Source organism: Astatotilapia calliptera, chromosome 20 (assembly GCF_964374335.1).
Source record: "Astatotilapia calliptera chromosome 20, fAstCal68.1, whole genome shotgun sequence".
In the NCBI taxonomy this organism is placed as follows: domain Eukaryota; kingdom Metazoa; phylum Chordata; class Actinopteri; order Cichliformes; family Cichlidae; genus Astatotilapia; species Astatotilapia calliptera.
This window is the reverse complement of record NC_137441.1, coordinates 32,444,350-32,462,136: the sequence shown is the minus strand read 5'-3', so window position 1 is coordinate 32,462,136 and position 17,787 is coordinate 32,444,350. Positions and strand designations below refer to the sequence as shown.

The window sequence follows — 17,787 nt, the reverse complement described above, 5'->3', positions numbered from 1 at the left end:
TCATTCAGAATTGGGGGCAGGGGCTTCTCAGAAAATGAAGCAGGTTTCATTTCAGAGGCAAATGAAAAAAGGCTTTGTGGTTTTAATTAGTCATTTTGTTTATTTCACGGCCATAAAAAAGCAGGTCTGTAAATATGCATTACTGTTGTATAGAAGGCCTGCACCTTTCCCTTCACCGGCTCTCTTACTATTTTAAATCTCACAACAAAGCCGATGTTTGAAGACTGCGGGGAGAGCATTCTGCATCAGTTGCAAATCTTGTCTTTAGAGTTTTTTTTTCTTTTTTTTCTGAGTTGCTCTTTGTTGATTGTAACTAGGGCATCTATATTGCCATGTTTCTGCTCAGCTCACAATTAAAACATCCCCCCCCCCTTCTCTCTCTCTCCCTCTCTCCGTTTCCCTCTCTCTCGCCACTGTCTTTCAAAGGCTGATATGGAGTGCACATAATTATGCATATAAACATAGTGGCTTAATTATCTCTCACAACATCAGTGACAATGTAATTAACAAACATTGCAAGATCAATGAGAGAAACTGCGACCTTCAAAACATTTAACTCCTCACATTGAGGCATCGTGCGGATTTCCTATCAGTGCAAAACCCCAGAATACTTTTCCTAGATAATTTAGATGTCGCATTAGAGCCCTCATAAGCCAGTCAATGGAAAAAAAAAAAGTCAATGAATAAAAACTTTGAAAGCAATGACAGAGATGCTCGTAGCGATGGATCAAACAGGCTTGACCATGACTTCCATTTGCAATTCTGGGTTCACTGTAAAAGGTTATTGTTCATTTCAAGCTATTTCAAAGTCCTCTCTATTTACTGCCTGTTAATTAACTAACCCAACAGTGAGGAAGTTTGAAGCCTCATAGTTTTTCGTGCGTGCATGCGCATGTGTGTGTGTGTGAGAGAGAGAGAGAGACAAATTACTCCAAACAAATGCACATAATGTCATTTATTCAAAGCTGCTTTTTATTAGCTTAACAGTGTCCATTTAAACAAAACACACTTAAACTCTATGGCATGAACATAAATAGCTCTATTTAAATTATTGTACCTTATGAAAAAGCATGCTTTTCAACATGTTTGCAGATGAAACAGAAAACACTTGTTTTTCAACCTTGTGGCTTACACTATATATTTGTTGTTCGAAACTGACACCGTTCAGAAGGTATCCAGGCTCTAGATTAGTCCATATATAGCTACTAGCATGCATCTTTATCATCAGCAACACCTCTGCCTCTCAGTCCTGCGAGCACTGAAGCTATGCCACACTGATGGCCATGTTTGGTCAGCAAAAGGAGATATAATGCCCATCTGCTATCATATCTGGGAGGGAAAATGCAGCCTAATTGCCTCAAATATAGACAAGGCAGGTCTGTGTCATGTGTTGGCTTTTGTTTGCTTGAAGTGTCAAGATTAGAAACCACTTCTTTGTGGATTTTCCCAGTCCAACAAGCAAGTGCGGACAGAAATGTCAGGCGTGTTAGCGAACAGTGAAATGGATGAAGGTGAAAGAGAGAGGGGGGAGAGTATTTTATTTTTCTTTTAATTTAACGGGGGGGGGGGGCTGGAACATCTCAATCTCGACTCAACCCATACACAGTTTCCCACTCGGTGTCACATGACACGATTAAGAGGCAGCCAGATAGTGTTTGAGTAGAAACCTCATTTACATGGTGTTTTAGAAGGGTTATCTCCTGTCGGTCCCCGTCATAATCCCTTCAAGTCCAATCATTTGCCTTTCATTGATAACACGTCACGTGGCTGCGCTGATGAACAAAGAGTCTCGGCTAATTTTTTTTGGGGGGGGGGAGAAGTGGCGATAATACCATGAGGAAATATGAAAATAGGGACGTGGCGCTCTCATGACGGAAACTACTCTCTTTGCAGTAGTTACAGGTATCCTCCAAAAGGAATGGTGAACAGGCCTGAACCTCTTTATCTGAGGTGTTATGTAATATATATTTAACTCAGAAAATTATAGTAACGTGCTATTTTTGATTGTCATTCTTCAGTCACGGAAGAAGTGTAGTTAAACTTTGACTTATACTGGTGTGGGTGGCTCTGCCCTAACTTTAGAGCCAAATGGATATGCTGTGACCTGAGACGCTCTCATAGCAGTAAAATCCAACAAGTGCTAATTTAGTATATATTCAAATCCAATTTTAATATTTTTAAAGGACTCTTCACTCAGATGTGTTGAACACCTTATTTAAAAACTCAAAGGTATAGAAGAAGCTGTTGTCCTGTGCAGTGAATCTGTGTATACAGCATGTTTTTCTGCGGTTTGAGTACATGTGAAAACATGGTAGATTTGATAAAACGATCTGAGGCAAACATGTAGGCATTTCCTCACAAATACCTGATCTATTTCTCTTAAATTTTTCATGCCCCTTCGATCTGTTCGGATACTCTTTCATACTGAGCAGTGGAACAGCCCCAACACAGTGAATGGAAATTTGGGGATTATTTTACATGCTGCGCAAGAGATGTGAAAAGCAGGGCACGGCGACTGATTTAGCAATAACTGAGAAATACGAGACAAGAGCAGAAATATTTGTGTATTAATTACCTCGGCGATAGGTGATATTACCTCTGGCCAGCTCGTGTGTGCTCTGCTGATGAAAACAGCAATAAAATGTTTTTTTTAAAAAAGACTTTGGACCCTGTCCCTGTGACTGTGCCAAGCTTGAGTTAAGAAGGCCAAAGGTTTTACATGGCTCAGTTGACATTATCATCTGCATTACTAGCATATCTGTGTTCTTGCCTCCTGTGTTATATGCAAACTGGCACAGCAGCATTTTTTTTTTAAGTTGGATCTACAAACACAAGTGTTTCCTCCTTCTCCCGTTTTTCTTTTGATTTCTGTCTCACTCGCTGCGCCATTTCCTCCCTATCCACGCTCCTCTATTTTAAGGCAGAGCTTGGTCCATCACTGCTTTCAGGCCAAATCATCTTTGCCTTTTCCCCACTCTCTGACCCCATGCGTTAACTTGGATGAAAGTTAATGGGGAAGAATTAATCTCCACATAATGCAATTAAACTATACATCAACTATATTTCGCCCGTGTCCTTGGGGAAGTTGTCCAATTTAATGGACTCTTAAAATAAAAGTGATGTTTCAGTTTGCAAATGTGTTTTCATTTCTGAAGTTGACTTCAGTAAGACTGTTATTTTAAAATATGTTATTCCAAGTTTCATAAGGTGATGATATGAAATGCTTATAATATGAGGCTACTAATAGTGAGAATGAGTCATCAGATAAAAATTCAGGGTTAAATGCACTCATAATAAATGCACATTTCTAAGAAATTATAAACAGATTTCTGTATATTTTGTTTAATATTTTGGATGACTTTCAGTATTTAGGTATCTTGTATGCATGATATATATACATGCTTTTTATACCTAATTTTCTAGTTCATTTTTATATCAGGAGCACAGTGATTTTAGAAAATTAGATTTCTCTGTGAGTCTGTCCTTTGGTACAGTCCCCTGCAAAATTCTGCAGGACTGGCTTATAGTGCAACCAAAACAGGAAGAGCATTGCCTCAGACTGCTTGTTTGTAGACACATAAATACACGAACATTTACAGATGCTGTAGGTTGCAGTGCAGAAGCACTTTTCCTGTTGTCAAATTTGCTATCGTTTGAAATAACCAGAAAAATAACATCCAGCTATTTTAAACATTTATTGGAAAGGAACACGTGCACTCACAGTTGATGCAGTCATGTTAATTTAGTCCTTTTGCATGACCACAATAGAGCATTATTGTTGACAGAATGTTGTTTCATTAGTTTGCATGACATAATATATTTTGCTCTTTTTCAGATTAATTCATTTGTAACTAGCAAACTTGATGAAAAAATACATTAACACATGTTTTAGCGAGCATCAGTAAGTATGAAGGGAGAGGGAATCATTTCATAGACTGATTGAGTGACCTGAATTAGACTACTGATTAAGATGTCTTGAGCAATGGGTTGACTTGTGATTAATTTCTCTGCTCGACAGATCAGTACACATTAAATATATGCTAATGGAAAAACTTTAATTATCGGAATTATACATATTACATAGGAGATCTTTTCTTGTTGTCTTTGTGCAGGAGAAGCGTCTGCCCTGCGAGACTATGCAGCCAACACCATGAATGAATTTCTGGGAATGTTCGGTTATGATGACCAGCAGGTAAGGGATGAGCTGACCAAGAAGATCAGCTTTGAAAAGCTCAAAGCTGCTACCTCAGACCCCTCATCCCTCAGCAGCGAGGAGGCCTCACGGCGTGCCCGCTTCTCCAAGTACGAAGAGTACATTCGCAAGCTAAAAGCTGGAGAGACCCTACCTTGGCCCATGCACGCTTCCCCGCCTAAACCAGACGACCTCAACTCAAAACTGGCTCAAGATAAGAGCGCTACCATGCTCCAGACCTCTGGTTGTCTACCAGGAGCCGAGGCACAGATTTACCCCTCCAGCATGGACCACAAACAGCCAGTAGCACCTCAGCTGGGTAATTCTCAGCCAGCTAATCCCTCTCACATGCAGAACATGGCCTCCCGAGCGTCCAAGTATGACTTCTTTATTCAGAAGCTGAAGATGGGCGAGAGTTTACAGCAGCAGAATGGTAATGCTTACAAGAGACCCTCAAAGTACGACCTGGAGAACATCAAGTTTCTGCTCCCCTTCAAACCCGGTGAGGGCAACCCTGACATGGGCGGTTCCATCGCCTTTAAGACTGGCAAAGTGGGTCGCCCTTCAAAATATGACATCAGAACAATTCCGAAGCTAATGCCAGGAAACCCCGAGGCCTCACTGGTGCCCAGTGTCCTTCCTACGCCACCGGGGAACCCTGCAGCTCCCGGTGTCCCCGCTGTAGGCGCACCTGGAGCCAGCATAGCGCCAGGGCTTACAGTGGACCAGGCGGGCCACATAAGTTTCAATGCCTCTGACTACCTGAAGTCCAGCTTTTCCAAGACTGACTCCATCACCACTGGCACTGTGTCCTCTGTTAAGTGAGTGTCCTCAAACTTTATAAGTTATAGAAGCTGTAAAAAGAATTTACAGAAAATGTTTATGATTCACATGATGAGATTTGTGTTTCACAGGGGAACTAAGGCAACAAATTGTATATTTCTATTTGGGAGCCTTGAGCAACACAACAGAGGACCTTCTGCACCCAATTAATTCTACAACTTTATGTCCTTAGTTAACAAAAGATGATAAAATATACAGAGTGTTGGATAAGAAATGATAGTAGTTACCCACTTGCATCTGATTTACAGTCTCCCAATTCCCTGGGAATTTGTTAAATGTGACTAAAATATTGTTTGACATATTGCATGTGTTATTTTGCACCAAAACAATCCATAACTCTGCTGAAATCTGCTAAAAACTTACATAGCCTGCCGCTGAATTTATCATTTTAAGTTTGCTGGTGGATACCGCCTTGTCTGCCTTGTACACTCTGAGTCTCTCTCAGTGGAACCCCTTTGGAGCTAATGTGAGGCTCACATACACTTAACTGCTACTGTGAGTCAGTTAGCCTCACGCAAAGGTAATTGCTACCTTCACAGCAGCCAACGGGAATGTAGTGTGAAATGGCGCATAGCGCCCAATAGATCCACGACATGATGAGTTGCGAAGGCGCATGAACTGTTTACTCGCTGTAGCACTCCGTGGAGACTGATTTAGCACAGTCATCGCAAAGTGACTGACTTCCTTCGTTTGGCTAGGGTGTAACAACTCTCCCTTTAATTACTTTGGAGCCATGACTAACCTCCCAGCGAGTCACAGGGGCCGACTCAACACTGCCTGACGAGTGCACTTTAAAGGAACCAAACGAGGGGTTTGGGGAGCTAACCTACAGTCGTGTGCTCTACCAGTAGGAAACAGCTCCCAGAGTCTGTTTGATTGGTTTTGACCTTGTCTCTAGTTAGTCAAGACCTATCAAAGACACTGTTCAAGAGCCCTCAGGCACCCCTCCCTCAGGTTTTGGCCTTTGTCAGGTTAGGGCTCAGTGAAGCTGCAGTCGTGGCTAACTGACCCAGTCTGGTGCTTGTATACAGGGAGGCGATGGGGTACTAGGGAAAATGTCTGGCAGTGTATCTTCCCCTCTGGGCCAGATTAACCTCAGGTCATCCCTGTGTGGAGCTGCTCACATGGAGCTAAATGCCACTTGCTGCGAGGGAGCAAACAGGACCAATACTGTGTTATGACTGTTATTATACAGGCATTACTGCTGCCAGCTTCATAAAGGGAATCAAAACCAACACAGGTGACAAAAAAGGACCGTTCCTTGATTTCCCGCTTTAAAATTAATTCATTTGACTCGAAACCGACTCAGCGAACGTGATCCTGCGCAGTTAAATCCTCGGTGTTGCCTTACATATTTGTTTGTGTCCAGGCTGATCGGAGACGACTTGACATCAACATTAGAGCCCGAGCCCCTAGAGAGTATCCGAAAATGCGTTTTCAGAGCTTTTTCTCCACGTGCCCATTATCCCGTTTTGCATATGAGCACTCACTAAAATACCCCCATAAAAGATTAATGTCCTTTTGCTCCTGCATTTTGCCTTTCATTGGTCGGAAGACCATGCATCAAAGTGTGTGTGCTTCCATCCTTGATTCATACTTCGCACGAAAACGCTGTTATGCCACAGGAAAATGTATATTGATAGTCCAAAGTTTGGGAGCGGCTTGTAAGTAAATATTGTGTCAGTTTGTTTTTATTAACAACAGGCAGCCCAACCTCACCATTAATCCTGTCTCCTTTGTGTTTGCTCTTGCATTAGGAATGGTCTGCCACCAGATAAACCCGCCAGCGACGACATCAACCTCTACCAGAAATATATTGCCAGGTATGCAAATCCCTCAATGTGCTGCACCAATGAAAAAAAAAAACGCACTGAAAACAGAGGCAACGCTTTTTTTTATTATCCACCTATGGTGCATTTTATTCAGTGGTATGAGAATGTCTGTGTGCAGTAAATTAATTAAGAAAAGACTCAAATTTATGTGCTGAGTGGAATCTGAAGGATGAGGGGGTAATGAAAGAGAAATGGCTTGATGATAGCTTACTGGAACTGGCTGAATAAATGCTCACAGTGTGTAAAGCACTAAAACATTAAGAAGAACATAATCCTCGTGCAACTTTGTATTATTAGCTGCGACTGACGTTGAGAGGATATGAGATGAGGCCGCGTTCTTCTCGAGGTTCTGCAGTTTATTGTTGAAAACGCGAGGAAGCGACTGATCTAAAAACTCAGTCATTCACACCAAGAGAGACAAAAGCAACAGGGGAAGCGGGCGGGAGGGTGGGTATCTTATGTTTCAGTGGACACGGAACAATGTCCTCCCAATCTGGATTCATCTTGAGCCGACACTAGAAAGGTGATTATCGCTTGTTTGTTTATTCCGTTTAAAAAGAAAGAAAAACAGCATTTGAAAAGCCAAAGTGGCTTTGGCGTTAATGATTACTTCTCCAAGCCATAACATGAAGGGCACAAATCAAAGCCTTGGCACTGACAGACACGCACATACACACATCCTCTTCTGCGCGCACACATGCACACACACACACAAAACCCCTTCCTTGGACTGATTACATTTTGCAAGAAGATTTAATTAAGGAATTTTTAATGAGGCTTCTGCTGGCACTGCCAAGAACTGTTTTGATATTTGCGCTGCATAATGCATAAAATTTGTCTAAACATCTCGGCAGTTGATGCACGGGGAGGTTGCAGATAAGCCCAGATACAGTTTCAATTTCCGTGTTGGGGTTGAGAAAAAAAAAAGGGAACGCAAAGAAGAGGAGGGAGGAAAGAAAAAAAAATGGAAAAGGAGGGCTCATAAAAAGGGCAAATGTAGTACCGAGAGGGGAGGTAGAAGCAGGGGAGTGTCCTCTTTAGAGCCAAGGCTAATGAGTGCACAGTAACACTAAAAAGCAGCTTTGTAAATGCGTTTGTATCCACGTGTGTCGCGAAAGAGAGGAGGGGGGGGGGGTGAAAAAAAAAGTTCATCTCTCCACCACGCTACAGTTTGATGATTTAAGGAGCTTTCGTGGTAGTGTTTAGTTGCAGTTTTCACTCTTTAAATGCTTTCATGCACCAACCATTGCCTCGGCACTTTGATCTGTGTATCTCTATTGTAACTGGAGATGCGCTGCAATCTCTGTATCGTGGCGATATTAATATTTAATCTGCTGCTGAATAGCAGGGGCCCATTAGGCCCCCTGACGCGGCAAGTGGGAATTGTCCAGAGGCAAAGTGATACAGCTGGGCACTGAGCAGAGGGGTGGGCCATAGTCTCAGGGGGATGAGGGGGGGCTTTGTGTGTTCATCGGTGTGAGCGTGCATGTGCGTGTGTGTGAAAGATATAGTATAGAAAAACATTTATAGTTTGGCCATATGTTGCCTAGTTTGTCTTCTGGTTCTGCTTTGAACTCTTTTAAAAGAGCCATCAGACCTTTCCAAAAGCCGCTGTCTTTCTCCGTCACTGTTTTCCAGCCTCACACGCACGCACGCGCTGCCAACTTAAAAACAGTAGTGGATATGCCGTTCAATTAACTTAATGAACTCAGCAAAGTGATCTGTAAATGCAGCTCTGGGATAATCCTAACAAGGAAAACAGAGAGAGAGATGGAAAAAATATTACTTAGCCTCCTTTTCCCCCTCTCCTCTGCACTAACAGATGGAGTTCTTGGCAGAGGCAGCGCAAATGTTTATTTGTGTGTTTTCACTGGTAATTGGAGGATTTTAACAGTCATCATCGTCAGGCTTATAATCACCACCGTAAAAGTGGCTGTACTGTGGCAAGTAGCTGCGTTTTCTTTCTCTTTTTTTTCAATGTAGAACCAGACTAATATCTGGTTTCTGCACTCCAGATAAAAGAAAGCGAAAGGGTTTTGAAGAGGGCAAAGTAGACAGAGCCTTTCCTGCTCCTCAGGGTACCTGACCCTTTATCTTGCAGAGCAAGAGTGTGGTTAACCTGAAAGAACTGTGCATTGATTTGACAAGCTTTCTCACAGCAATGAGAAATAAAGTAGTCATGGGGCTCTTGGTGATTGAGCGGCTGTGTGTATGTCTGTGAAGGAAAAGGCTTTCGGTGTAATAAGGGTCTCTTACGGCTGCTTTAGAAATAAATGGAGATAATTTGGCTGAAATTGGTGTGACAGACGGGTAAATTGTTGCAAGCAGAAGTCAGTTTGAAGGTTTGAGCTGCGTTACCTTGAAGGTGAAATTGCGACATGAGCCTTTGAAAGCTTCACCGCCTGTGTTATTTGGTTCTGTTTCAGGTGTTTTATAATAATTTCTTCATTAATTATTCTTGATTCGCTGCCGATCTTTCTTTCTTTTTCTTTTTCTTTTTTTTTGAATTAAACCGACCTCTTTGGAAACTTCAGCTTTTTCCTCCTGATGTGTCCCCAGGTTTTGTTGTCACTGCTTCGTGTGGCTCTTAAAATGTGTCCTATAATTTGGTTTCAGGTTCTCTGGAAGTCAACACTGTGGACACGTGCACTGTGCCTACCAGTACAGAGAGCATTATCACTGTATGGACCCTGACTGTAACTACCAGGTGAGCGTGAGTACCTAATCTCTTATACACATTAAACATTGCTCAAGCATTCACAGCTATTCACAGCTTAGAAAAGGTCATTTTGTTCACGGGGCCACCATCACTGGTTGAAACCAACTAGTGATGGTAAACTGCACTGACTATCATAGCACTCTTAGATGCTGGTCTCCAGTTTACCAAACAGCCTATGGGTATTTGTATCTATCCAGTTTTCAGGCATCTTTGGGCACAGTTGACCTTTTATTACAAAGGTTAATTGTAAGTATCCTTAAATATGGCCCCTTTTTTAAAAATCTATTTGTTCTTTGTTTTTCCTTTTCTGAAGACACTGCCACCGTAAGGGGCCTGGCTTTAATCCACTTTCACGGTATTAATCTTGCCCTGGTCCCATGAGGTGTCATGTATGGCACAGGAAGGAGAAAGAAAACAACACAAAGCAGATCACGATACAGGCCTCGTGTTTGCTGTAGCATATGGCCCAGAAGAGTTAGACAAACACGGGTAGATTTGTCAAAAGATGTAGAAAAAAATCCACGCGCAGCTAGAGCCGTGTGTATTTTCCTTCCTTTCTTAACAAGTTTCTGAATTAAGCCATCTTCAGATGTAATCTACAGTCTGCTCCCGATCAAGAGAGATTACAGCTTGATAAATATTGTTTATGTGGTGAAAAGCATTACAGATCTAAGCTTTCATTTTCTGCTTGAATCCCACTTCACAGTCTGATGAGACACATTCTTGGAGGAATACAAAGGAAAATCATTTCATGTCATTATTTAGAGTGTTAGTTCAGGTTATCATGGCAATTTCCACGGTCAGGTCCACATTTCTCTGTTGCTACTGCGTCGCATGGAAACACAGATATGCTTTGGAAGCCAGTTCCCAGGATGTCAATACTGAAAAAAACAGGCAGGCAGTGATGAGCAGCCCCCTTTCAAAGCGATAACTCATGAAATGTTACATGACACACACTCCTGGAATATTATCCCACTGCCAGCCTCTGGGCGATTGGCTGAGTCTTAACATTCTCCTTTCATGGGCTTGTACATGGGAGAGAGTGTGCATCTTGCCACACTAGTGGGAATCCTAAAATAAATGTTGCAAGTGGCTCCCAACCTTCATCACCACTCAACTGAAAATGAGATCTTTTTCCCAGTCAGCTCTGTCCATGGCCTATTTTGGACGGCTTGATGGATCGAATGTACCATGACCACAGTTCAACCTGTCATCGTTAGATAACAGAAAAGTGCAGGCCTGAGATCTGTAAAAAAAATAAAAAATAAAAATTAGCAAAAAGAGAAAATCTGAGACAATCATCAGCCAGATTACGGAAAAAATGTAATTTAGGTGTGTCAGAAATCTGCAGCGGGAAAACACCAACAACAGGGGAATGAATGGCTGTGAGATCTCGGCTTTTTACTTGTGTGCAAGTGGAACACATGACACAAAGCAATTACCCTACTTTGTACAGCAATTAGTTGCTCTTTAGAGTCGTTCTTTCTGATGTTTTTCCCTCAACTGGAGATAAATATGGATAGAAGACAGAGCTGTCTCATTGATTTAAGCTTCTCCTGTTACAGTTTCTGTAACATCAGCTTAAACCCAATTACAGCAGATTTGGTTGCTGCAGGTCTCCGTGGAGTGACTTTTCTGTTTTACCCCCTTCCAGACTCCTGAGTATGGGAGGGATTTTTTCTTTATAAGAAAAAAATTATTTATTTAATAATTTTACAAGGCGGGTGTCTTTGCATATTCATTTATATTTACAGGCGAAACCTGCACCAAAAGTGAGTGTTAATGCTTTAATTAAAAAGGGAATCATATCTCAGCGAATTGAAAGGGAAACTGTTTTTTGGTTCACTTGTTTGTTTGTTTGTTTTTATTGTCTTCTGTTTTCCCCTGTGCACGTCTGAGAAACCATCTGCATGGAACAGAATTTTTCCAGACACAAAAACATCAGAACTGTTATCTTGCATGTCAATTGATTCGTCTTAATTTCTAAAAAAAAAAAAAAAAGTGTTGGAAGGAAGGAAAAAAAAAACCCAGAAACAAAGAGTGTATGTGGAACATACTTTATGTTCCATGTGGAAGCATCTGCATTCAGAGAGTCCCGGGGCCTTTAAGCGCTGCATTTGGATAGAGCGCAACTTTGAGATATGCAAAGTAAATTAATAACCACAGAATGCATCATGTTTAAAGACGTCCTGTCCCTCTATATTGCCGTGCGCACATCCCTCCCCAACTGCCAATTGGCTCCTGCATGTTGCAGCTGCTGCTTCTACAGAGATAAAGTGACTTGTTGCTGATTCTGTGACTGGTTTAAATAAACACCAACCTGTTGCCGTACACCCCCACCCCCCTCCCCTTTTTGCAGAGGTTTACCAGTAAGCAGGATGTAATCAGGCACTACAACATGCACAAGAAGAGGGACAACTCCTTGCAGCATGGCTTCATGCGCTTCAGCCCTCTGGACGACTGCAGCGTCTACTACCATGGCTGCCACCTCAATGGAAAAAGCACCCATTACCACTGCATGCAGGTACACTACACAGACTCGCGTCTCCTCTTCCACCTACACACATACCCACAAAATGAACCCACGAAAGCACATGCACAAACACGGAAACAAATATGCAATTATGGTTCCACATGTTTAAGCATTACATATGGAGCAAAACAACCACTGCTCACTCTGTTAAAGAGCACCAAATATAGATAAATGCAGGTAAATTTACAATTCGTAATTCAAATTATATTGCAGAGACACCACATGTTGTCCATAAAAGAGTGTAAAAGGCACCGTTTAAAAGCACTGGTTTTGTCCAGTGCCTTTAAACAGCCTTTTAGGAGCAGTGACATCATTTTGTTTAAAACAGGTTAAGTCAGGCAAAAATGAGCAACTCTGTATAAATTACGGCCAACTTTGGAAAATCAGGCCACTTGAAATAAGCATGACTTCAGGGTGTTTCAGAGTCACTCGGCTTACCTACATATTTGTGAAGTGGAAACTCACTTTTTCCATTTATACCAGAGTGTCTTCGTAGAGCAGTTTGCAAAACGTGTCCTCGGCTAAATAAAAGAAAACCAAAAAAAAAAGGGTGAATATGAGTGAGGCTGCTTGTGCTTTCCCCATCTTTTTACTCTCTCACTCCTTAATTGGCATGGCTAAAATTCAGTTAGGTGTTTATATAAACTATACATTTTTCATCTTTTAGTACCAAGCAGCCAGTTGAAGATTATTCCCCCTCTGGATTTGTTTAATTTTTTTCTACATCTGCTTATTTTCAATGTCATTGTGCCGAGAGCTTCTCACCAGCAGGGCAGCGGTGCAGCGCAGGATGGCTTGAGATATATTCTTTTTTAAACCCCTGTAACAGCGTAATTGTTATTAGGACATTTCAGCCCTTGTTTTAACAGTCCCTGAGAACCTGCAGATGTTGGCATCGGCTCTCTTGATTTAAGGGGGAAAAGAACCGAGAGGAATTTTTTTCATTGTTTGACTCAATATGGAGAAGTTGCCCGGTTTGCGCGGGTGAAAAGTGCCACAGATGATATACAATTGCTGCTTTTAATTCAAACATTACCTGTTTTTCCCCCCCCCTTTGTTGGCTCTGAGGGCTCATGTGTACCAGAGCATTTTAAACTAAAGACTTAAGACAGTCATCTTACTCCCGTCTACCCCCTCCACTACTGAAATCTGTTCTCAGAGTTACAGTAAGTTTGTGGCGACTCACCGTTACTCTCCAAATATGAATTTCATTTTCTAAAAGGCTGCTTTGCCAGGAAGGTACTGTACTTTCAGCAGCCTTCTGCGGCCACTGTCTCTTTCAGTCACCTCCTTTTTTTTTTTACTTTCCAATTGTCACGATAGCAAGATTGTTTCCAATTCACAGGTTTGAGATGAAACTTGTAATGCTCTGGTGTTGCCACAAATTAAATCTTGAATGTGAGAAAACATCCTTCTTCTACCCATTTCTAGGCCACTAGCATTTTCTTAACCACAATGAGATCCCTCCTCTACATCTAGTACAGTATATCTGATCTTTTATAGCATTTTACAAACCATTCTTGCAAACTGAAACTCATGCATGCTTTGGGCCCAGATCTTGTTTTCGATTACCATGCTCTGACTCTGCTTTTGCAGGTGGGCTGCAGCAAGGTGTACACCAGCACCTCCGATGTCATGACCCATGAAAACTTCCATAAAAAGAACGCCCAGCTGATCAACGATGGCTTCCAGAGGTTTCGCGCGACTGAGGACTGTGGCACGGTCGGATGTCAGTTCTACGGGCAGAAGACGACACACTTCCACTGCAGGTGGATTGACCTAATGTGGTTTCTCCTCGAGATTTTTTTTTACTGTATTAAAACCGACTTTTGGCAAATATTGTTTAAAACAAAAAAAGATTCATAAATTAAAACGGATCAACTTAAATTTTATAGCATTGTGACTTGCATGTGACAAAAATCATTAGAGCACTTTGAATAAAAAAAAAAAACTTTTATTATTTCATCATCACCTCCCAAGAATTTAAACCTCCACCAGGTTGGAGATGGTGATGTGTCACTGAACCGCACCACTTATTATTCCACTTCACTGTAAAGTATTTCAATCATGTGGATCCCCTCCATGAATCCACACCTGATCACATTATCCCGTTTGCTTTTCAGGCGCCCGGGCTGCACCTTCACCTTCAAGAACAAGTGTGACATTGAGAAGCACAAGAGCTACCACATCAAGGACGATGCTTATGCCAAAGATGGCTTCAAGAAGTTCTATAAGTATGAGGAATGCAAGTACGAGGGCTGTGTCTACAGCAAAGCCACCAACCACTTCCATTGTATCCGCTCCGGCTGCGGCTTCACCTTTACCTCCACCAGCCAGATGACCTCCCACAAGCGCAAGCACGAACGTAGACACATTCGCTCTTCTGGTGTCATGGGCCTCTCTTCCACCTTCCTGGCACCAAAGGATGAGCCCGAGGAATCCAGCAACGACGACCTAATGGACTTCTCGGCCATTAGCAGCAAGAACTCCAGCCTGAGTGCCTCACCCACAACCCAGCAGTCCACTACTGTACCACACCTCTTGAGCACGCCCATCACTGCTGTCTCCTCCTCATCCACATCGGGCCACGCCCTCAAGCCGACCCCCTCGCTGCCCAGTGCGGGCCAGCGTATGTCCACCCTGCTGTCTCAGACCTTGCCCAGCAACATACCGGTGGCCCTTGCTCTTTCCAACAGCACCTTGGCCACCTCCAACCCGTTCTTCCCCCTTATGTCCAGGCTGCCTCTCCAGCCACCTCCTCAAGCTGCTGGCCTGATATCCGCTGTGTCTTCAGGGGCCCACTCCATGCCCACCGACTCACTCACCCAGGGCTGCTCCACAGTCGGGGCGGATGGAGCCATGCCATCTACCCCAACCTCCTTTGCCACCTCCTCCATTATGGAGAAGATCTCTGCAAGCAAGGGTCTGATTTCACCCATGATGGCCAGACTGGCGGCTGCTGCACTCAAGCCATCCGGCAGCCCAGACACAGGTCAGTGAGTGAACAGCCAAGTTTATCTCATATATTAATGATGGATAACATAATGTGAATATAAAAAATTCAAAAGAAAACTTTAGAGCTACATCCAAATCCACATGTTTATGATAAGCTGCATGCTTTTTCGCTCTTTGTGGACAGAGCAAAGAGAGAGCACTCAGAGGTCATCTCTCTAACTAGCCTAGAGCGGTGAGAAGGGCAGAAAACCCTCTGCTTTCAAGCTTAAAGGGACATTCCGGAGGCATGGTCCTCTGCTCTCAGCTTGTTATTGTGTTGATCGTTTGTTAGATACCCACAATCCATTTGGAGATAAATGCGCTGACAGGGGAGAGTAGAGCCTGTAAAAGTCTCTTATGATGTTCAGAGTGGGGGCTCCTGGGGGTTGTGTTGAACATGTTTCCTCATCATTGGTCTCTTATCTCTGTCTGCGCCCGTTCCAAGCAAATGGAGGTGGAATGAAATTAAGTTCAGAAATTGCGAGAACAAAAAAAAATAAATTTTTTTTCGTATCCTCTATGAAAACTGATAAAAAGAAAAAACAGAAATCACTCAGGCAGAAATGACTCAATGCAGCAGAGCTAAGAAACAGGCTTTTCTTTTTTCTTTTTTTTTCACCGATGCAAGAACTCAGTCACAGATGCAGTCATCGGCAACGACGCACACTTTTTGAATTTCTGGAAACCTTCTGTTTCCACAAAAACATGTCACCCATACATTTCAGAGGTAATTGGCTTGTCCATGTTTATCACATTGCTCTAAACAAAGCCTCTGAATGAAAATGAAGTTAAAGTCTTCAATTGATAATGCACTGCAAGCGCATGGTCTCGCATTCAGTTGCAGTGCATCCTCCTGCGCTCAGCCTGAGCAGGTGGGGTACGGATTGTAAATGGGACTGCTCCGGATGTTGGGACTGGGAAGGATTACAATTCCTGGTGGTACTCCTGGAGCAGGACAGGCCCTGGGAGAGAGCTGGGGCAGCTGCTCCGAGGAGCCGAGCTGAGCCCGGGCTGTCAGACTGAGCTCCACCTCTGGGCTTCCAGCAGGTAGTCTGGGCCTCCACAGATGGTGCCATCACCACCCCTCTCGATGGCTCACTTAGTTACAGCGTAGATCTCTTTACTGAAAAACAAGTTATTTTAAATAAGCTCTCCTATTTTAATCGCGCACATTTTCATAAAAGTTTTAGCGCAGACACAGGATGGGGGGTTTGCTGTGTGGTTTTGTTTCTCATATTTGCTTCATAAAATGTGTGAACAGGACATTTGGGGCTAAAATGAGGAGGAAGTGGTTTGTGCTTCTCTGTCAAAAAGGTGTGAGAAAAGTCACTGTGTTTGTGGCTATTTTTCTCAGTGTTTATTTTTTCTTCGGGTTGTGAAACTTCGCCTCTTTTGCGGTGAATTGTGCATTTTTCCTGTTTCTGCCTTCAGTATTTTCTCAGCTTTTCTTTTCTTTTTTCTTTTTTTTTTCATTAATGTTCCGCTCTAATTTACCCCTAAGTGTTTTTCCCAGAGATTCAAGCATCTGAAGGGTTTACTAATTAGACACACAGTACAAATGATCTTTCACAAGCTCTGTATCTTATCCGGAGTAATTACATGGTGGTACATTATTCCTGGATAATTTCCAGAAAGAAGCTGCTTTGAGTCAAACTCATTTGTTCTCTCTCTGCTCGCAAAGTGCATGCAAAAAAATAAATAAATTTAAAACAATCACGATGTGCTTTGCAGTGAGATTGTTTTGTACTGTGATCTACCTTGAGCAGTCAGCTTATCTTCTGATTGTATTAAAAATATACTTTACTCAGCGTGGCGATCATGTGTGGATCATGCAGTGAGTGGCTGCTCTTGATATAATGTGCTCTCATTTTGTCTGAGAGATGATTTAATTGTCAATGACAAGGCAGGATTTGTCTGGCTAGTTAATTTTGGGTATACTCTTATCAAGTTGGGGGGGGGGGGGGGGGGGGGGGCAGGGAAGGAAAGCTGGACAGAGACTTGGTAAGCATTCAGTGACCTCAAACCAGCCGCAAAATTGTTTGACTACTGTTTTCCTTTAGCCCCACCCATGCCCCACCCCCAGCCCCTCCAACCTCAGCCATTGTCAAACTGAACTGACACTGACACTTCCCCATCTCCCAGCTTTCAGCTGACAAGGCCCAAGACTGGCTTTTCCACTTGTATTCTGCCTGATATGTCTCTGGGTCATCTTGTAGCGGAGGGAGGTGGTGGTGTGGGCGGGGAGGGAACTCTGGTTGGTTTCCCCTCTTACGTTGGCTGGTCTTGTTTTCTCTGTAGCAAGTAAAAGGAGAGGATCCCCATCAGGCTCAGGGCCAAGGGCACACACTTGGTTGCCCATGACCTTGCCTGTCACAATCCCTCAACACCAGCCCTAATTTTTAAACAACAGATTTCTCACCAAACCAGTCGTGGCTGCTGGTGCACTCCAGTTTTAGTGTCTCAGAGGCTACGCTGGGGCTCCTACCCCCTCCCACTCACATATATATTTTAAAATAAACGCCCACTTATTGTCAACCAAAAGCTCTGCTTTCCCTGTATAGCCCCGGGATAAATTAATATTTCAATCCCGCGGGATTGGGAAAGGGGGGGCCAGAATTCACCTTCCTGTCAGCGTTTTTACCTCAGGTCATCCCCTGGTGTTTATTTATTTCAA

At 42.9% G+C, this 17,787-nt stretch overlaps 1 protein-coding gene across 9 annotated transcripts in view; it reads left to right on the top strand.

Annotated features, from left to right (window-relative positions):
• The window catches only part of casz1 (castor zinc finger 1), a 168,522-nt gene that overhangs the window by 138,684 nt on the left and 12,051 nt on the right, over positions 1 to 17,787 (top strand). For 6 of the 9 annotated variants that reach the window (XM_080295548.1, XM_080295547.1, XM_080295549.1 and 3 more), the window contains 6 exons: positions 4,113 to 5,013; positions 6,793 to 6,858; positions 9,484 to 9,580; positions 11,946 to 12,110; positions 13,716 to 13,888; positions 14,243 to 15,111. In XM_080295548.1, coding sequence (XP_080151674.1) covers positions 4,113 to 5,013; positions 6,793 to 6,858; positions 9,484 to 9,580; positions 11,946 to 12,110; positions 13,716 to 13,888; positions 14,243 to 15,111 — 2,271 coding nt within the window. The remainder of the gene's footprint in view (positions 1 to 4,112; positions 5,014 to 6,792; positions 6,859 to 9,483; positions 9,581 to 11,945; positions 12,111 to 13,715; positions 13,889 to 14,242; positions 15,112 to 17,787) is intronic. The other 3 variants (XM_080295546.1, XM_026153740.2, XM_026153743.2) reach the window with 1 other exon arrangement.